This window comes from Magnolia sinica, chromosome 2 (assembly GCF_029962835.1).
Source record: "Magnolia sinica isolate HGM2019 chromosome 2, MsV1, whole genome shotgun sequence".
Classification (NCBI taxonomy): Eukaryota; Viridiplantae; Streptophyta; class Magnoliopsida; order Magnoliales; family Magnoliaceae; genus Magnolia; species Magnolia sinica.
This window is the reverse complement of record NC_080574.1, coordinates 522230-528151: the sequence shown is the minus strand read 5'-3', so window position 1 is coordinate 528151 and position 5922 is coordinate 522230. Positions and strand designations below refer to the sequence as shown.

General features: G+C 38.5%; 1 protein-coding gene across 1 annotated transcript; it reads left to right on the top strand.

Moving 5' to 3' along the window:
- The first annotated feature begins 2330 nt into the window (after positions 1 to 2330).
- On the top strand, positions 2331 to 5471 carry LOC131231012 (transcription factor MYB16-like). The gene is made up of 3 exons (XM_058227070.1): positions 2331 to 2618; positions 2711 to 2840; positions 4323 to 5471. Exons 1-3 carry the CDS (start codon positions 2486 to 2488, stop codon positions 5197 to 5199), a joined length of 1140 nt encoding a protein of 379 aa, XP_058083053.1. The 5' UTR covers positions 2331 to 2485; the 3' UTR covers positions 5200 to 5471.
- The last annotated feature ends 451 nt before the right edge of the window (positions 5472 to 5922 follow it).

Here is a 5922-nt window from a genome sequence, read left to right as displayed (position 1 = left end):
TAGGCCAGAGTCAGAGATCTAGTACTCGATGCCAATCTAAGTCATCTGAGATCCGACTGAGATTAGCTCGCTCATGAGCTTAGAGGGCTATGGGCTAAGATCGGCTTGAATGCATACGTGGCCGAGGATCATGTAAAGGGATTAACCCCACTAAGGCATGTTTAGAGAGTTATCCGGCACACGATCTCAGGGTAACGGCTGAGATCAACATGCGCACAGTTCTCGCCTTATGGCAAGGATCATGCCAAGATTAACGGACGCGCTTACTCCACACCAAAGGTATAAATAGAGAGCGTAGCAGCAAAAACAGGTACACAAGATCTCGCACCCTAACTCTCGGTTACACAACTTAGATCCAGATTCCCAACTTGACTTTGGCATCGGAGGGTCCCCTGCTCTAGCTAGGGTTTCCTTTGCCCTTCTCCTGTGCAGGCTTACAGAGCTCGGAGCAAGCCGTCGGAGCTCAGCTGGGGTGACCAGATTTTTGCATCAACAGTTTGAAAAACCAATGACTTAGGGGAAAAATAAACATAGCCCAACATATGGATGAGCCGATTAATTAAAAGCCCAAATAGATCGATTGGTTTTATATATATGTCTCAAGAGCATTTAAATTATCGCTCAGCCTTAAGAGATGTTTGGATGCAAACAAAGTTGTACTATCGATAACTGTCTATGTCATGTGTTGTGCTAAGCTTTGGTCACAATGTCTTATGTGGCTATTGCTTTCTTTGTTTGTTAATCTTCGATAATAGGGAGTAAAGATGTTTTCTTTTTCAAACTAGGCATTATGAATTAAGAAAGCAACTTTTACATGGTTTTGCCCTAATTATTAGCTTCATAGGGTAAAAAACTTCCAATAATCAAAAGAGGTGAAGAGATATATATTTTTAAAATGAAGTGAGGATATTTTTATAACTAAAAAATTTTGTGAGTAAATCCGCTTCTATATCACATCACAACAATGTAAACCCAAGTCAACAATAAACCCAGATCAAACCCTAGTTGTTAGAAATTCGGATTTAACACCACCACCAATCTGTATACTTTGTGAAAGCATATTAAACGAAGATAGAACAATATAATAATGCAGGCTAATCTAACCAAAAGCAAATAATTCACAAACATACAATATTTTACATGGAAAACTCTTGTAGAAAAAAAAAAACCACAACACAAAGCGACAGTGATCCACTATAATCAAAACCTTCAAATTGTATAGACTCACTTTCTTTGATTACAAATGTACCCAATATCCCCTTGCGATGCACACCTCTAGGAAACTCTTAGCTCCCTTAAGAAATCCATCATAAGCCCTTTACAAGTTTAGTAAACCCTCTCCTTTGGCAAATTCTAGTCCCTTGAAAGAAAACAACATGACCCTAATAAAAACTAGACTTAAATACCTGGCCTATTTCGTGCAAAATCATAAAACCTGACGGTCGCACTGCTGTCGACCAAGAGTCGATCGTGAACATCACAACAAATCACGATTGACTGTGAACATCATAGTAAGTCATGGCCGACTATGAATTCTCACGGTTCAACCGTGCCCTGCAGAATGCAAGGCACATGCAAAACAAAAAATATTATTATTATTATTATTCAACATTAAGTTTAAATTTCATTTGCCAAAACCTTAAAATGGCTTAGATTTTTAATACATCTTTTCATTTTTTTTAATGCAAGTAGTTCATTGGGACTTCTTGTCTTTTTTAGTGAAAATTACAAAGAAGGTAGTAGGTTTTGCAACAAAAGCTCCGTGACGCCTACGATGATGACCATATTCAATCCATGTCATACGCCTGTCATGTTGTCTCATATTATGACGTCAATGTAAAAATAAGGCACATGTAAAGCTTCAGTGAGTCACAGCGATTTCTCCTCTCTCTCTCTCTCTCTCTCTCTCTCTCTTTCTCTTTGAATGTGCACCACTACTCCTATTATGTATTATTATGTATGGTCTCAAATAAACAGCAAAAGTAAACTGTCGGTGGTCCAAATTCAATGGCCATTACCCTACGGTTAATATAATTTTTTATTATCACGAATTTGGGATATAATCTATCAAATAATGAGCCATGCAATTCGGGCGGTCTGGATTGATAGCTATGTGTGGCCCACACAATGATAATGATAGTATAGTGAGTCGAGCAGGGGGGGGGGGGGGTATTAAAGTGTTATAGTCGACGGTATTAAAGTGTTATACAGACGGTAAAGGAGGAAGAGGGAATTCAAGGGTACTTTTGTCATTTGCATGTATTTTCATAAATCCAACCATTTATTTCTTTATCCCATACAATACATGTCGCTGACCTTTCTTCTCTCTGCCCGTCTCTCTCTCTCTCTTTCTATTTATCCATCCCTCACTCTCACCCTCTCTTCTTTCCTTCACCACTCTCCAACACTTGAGAACCACTTCTTTCGTCGTATGCAGTTACAAGTAGCTTAAACCTACATCATCTGCGTGTGGAGTGATTCTGAAATGGGCAGATCTCCTTGCTGCGACAAGGTGGGCTTGAAGAAAGGCCCATGGACACCTGAAGAAGATCAGAAGCTCTTAGCTTACATCGATGAACATGGCCATGGGAGTTGGCGTGCGTTGCCAACAAAGGCTGGTAATTGTTTTACAATGTTTTATTCTCTTCCATGACTGCTACTCATTTCTTTTCTAATCTCTTGTTGCTAATTATCTTGTTCTGAGATGTAGGCCTTCAGAGGTGTGGGAAGAGCTGTAGGTTGAGATGGACTAATTACCTTAGGCCCGACATTAAGAGAGGGAAATTCAGTTTACAAGAAGAACAAACCATAATTCAGCTCCATGCTCTTCTGGGGAACAGGTCATCCTTCTTCTTCTTCTTCTTCCTTCTTTGTTCGTTACAATGGTCTTCAAATAGCAATTAATTATCGGGTTCTTGTTTTGTAATTAGCTTAAATTTTGTCATCATGTGGCCTTTTTTCTTCCTTTTCTTTTGATGAATTTTTCTCTTCTTGATTCCACTGATGGTGGAAGAAAAAAAGAAAATAATAATAAAGAAAAAAGATACAGATAGACGCACAACTGCAACTGAGAGTGAAAAAATGAATAATTCGTAAAGGTCTCTTTCTTCTTCTTCTTCTTCTTCTTCTTCTTCTTCTTTTGTGATGGAGAATTTGGTAGCTTGAAATGATTCTCCTCAACTTTCTTCTTCTCCATCAGTCTTCCATGTATTTATCTTCACTCGCCAAAATGGACATGGGTTCCCTTAATTCTTGTCAGTGGCTTGTCAGATTCAAGTGATACTCCATCTTTATTTATTTGCAAGCAAGTTCTCTTCAGAGAAAATGCAGATTATGGGCTTTGAGTTTTAACTAGTTGCTATTTTGGTTAATTTTGTCTATAATGTGTTTTCTTTTGATTTTTTTGGTTGCACATTATAACCCTCTAATTACATTAATTTTTGGGTTTTACATAATTATTCAAAATGATTATCTTTAATTTTCAAAGAAGTTTGATCTTCTAATGGTTTGAAATATATGGATTTGAAATATTTCTAGTTTCCTGATTTTAAAATACTCCAATTCTCTTTTTCCTCTTCCCCTTTTTGCTACAAAATTGTCAATGGTTTTTTTTTTTTTTTTTCTTTCTAAAATTACTATTTCTGATTAATTATAAGGTTTTGATCACTAAAGTTCTCATAATTATAACAAAATTTTCTTCCATTTGCCATGATTTAGTGTCTTTATGTCGTTACGATGCTGAAATACAACTTTCAAATTTTCTCTCCTACTTCTCTTCTTTGGATTTCTTTTTCCCATCCTTGAAAGAAATAAATTCGATTTTTGCCATGGAAATGGGTTTCTTTAAATGATTAGCATGTTAAAAATAAAATTAAAAAATAACAAAATAAAAAAATCCATGAGATAAAAAATGGGTTTCTTTGTATGGTTAGGATGTTAAGACAGAGTTTGTGTTGAACACTAGTTCTCTAAGTTACGTGAGAACTTTACTTCTCTGATACTAGTCTGATTTGAATTGCTTCTTTAAGTTGCATCTGTTTCTTTGAAAATTGCCATGAAATGATGCACATTATTTGAAAAAAAAAAGATCTCTAATTGCCACAATTTAGGAAATGTGTGCTTGCCATGTGAAACTACTCTAACTAATTAGCATGACTAAGTAAATAGGCTTCTTCCATTTCTCACGAAAATGATTAGATACTTGAGACTATTTGGCCTTGAAAATTATTGAAACTCCTGCCTCTCTCTCGCTCTCTCTGATTGATGTTTTCAAGGGTTGTGATCCGTCTTTTCTAAGTGGTGCATTGCATCTACCCTTTCAGGTGGTCGGCTATAGCGACACATTTGCCCAAGAGAACAGATAACGAGATCAAGAACTATTGGAATACCCATCTGAAGAAGCGATTGACGAAGATGGGAATAGATCCTGTCACCCACAAGCCCAAATCCGACTCCCCCGGTTCCATTGACGGTCACACCAAGAACTCTGCCAATCTTAGCCACATGGCTCAGTGGGAGAGCGCTCGTCTCGAAGCTGAAGCCAGGCTCGTCAGAGAATCAAAGCTTCGCTCAGCGTCCTTCCAATCTCAACTAAGCTCCCAAGCTTCAGCTTCGACTCCACCTCCCCTGAAGCCACCTCCCTCGGGCCCACCCCCCTGTCTTGACGTGCTCAAGCGATGGCAGGGAGTCTGGTCAAAGTCAACCAAAGGAGGCATCCCTGCCGTTGGCACAAGTGGCCATGATCTGGAGTCGCCCACTTCCACTCTGAGCTTCTCAGAGAACAATAATGTTCCGATCCCAACCCTTGGTTTCTCTGATAATCCAACAGCCATGATTGAATTCATCAACGGCTCGGCTCTCTGTAAGGAAGAAGTAGAAGATTGGAAAGGGTATGGAAAACCGAACCGGTTATCAACTGATGATGAAAAGACCAGGTTAGAGAATCCGGTGTTCTCAGCAAGCAATGTCCATGATATGGTGTTCCCAACACCAGGACAGTGGTCACCAGAATCCTCAAAAACCGAACCCACTCCCCCTAATTTCACAGATGGCTTCACTGACTTTCTCCTTGATGATTCCGATGATCAAGATGCATCTGATTCCGACAACGCTGATGGAGACAAAGATGAGGGCAAGAATTACTGGAATAACATTCTCAACTTAGTCAATTCTTCTCCCTCAGATTCTCCCTTGTTTTAGAATTGCCGGAAAATTTGACATTTGTCTGCCCGGATAATGACACACAATTAGTTTAGCTACTGAACCTACGTCATATATGGTTAAGTCAGCCTTCTTCCTAGTCTATATTTCCCTATTAGAAAAGATGTGATGATGAACCAGGAACTCGGCCGAGTTGACTCAGGAAAAAAATTTTAACTTCGGAAACTCGGCTGAGTCTGCTCAGTGAATACATGAGTGGCTCTATTATATCAAGTGTAAAAAGGGGGAGGAAATGAATAACGTTCCTATTTGATTTGTCTTTATTATTATTATTATTATAATATATAAATCCTTTGGGTTGCTTTGGTTTTGTAATCTCTACAATGTATAAATCCCGCTAGCAGCCAAGGGAATTCATTGTTCAGGAGGACATGGGAAGGAATTTCCAATGTAGTTAAAGGGTAATTCGGTAAATAGGATATCAAGGGCATTCATTCCATTTTATTGTTATTATTATTATTATTATTATTTGCTTAATGCAGGACACATTAGCGTTCTTTGCTTGTAGCCTACATGACTCCTCTCTCTCCTCTCCCTACTTAGGCTCTTACAACTTGGGTTGGGTCAACCCAAACCCAAGTTCAAATTAGGCTAGTATTGAAAAATAACAGCCCAAATTGAAATATTCTGGTGGGGCTGGATCCGTTGAGCAAACTCAGATCCAGGGATATAGCATGTGTATGAATGAAAGAGAATAAATTA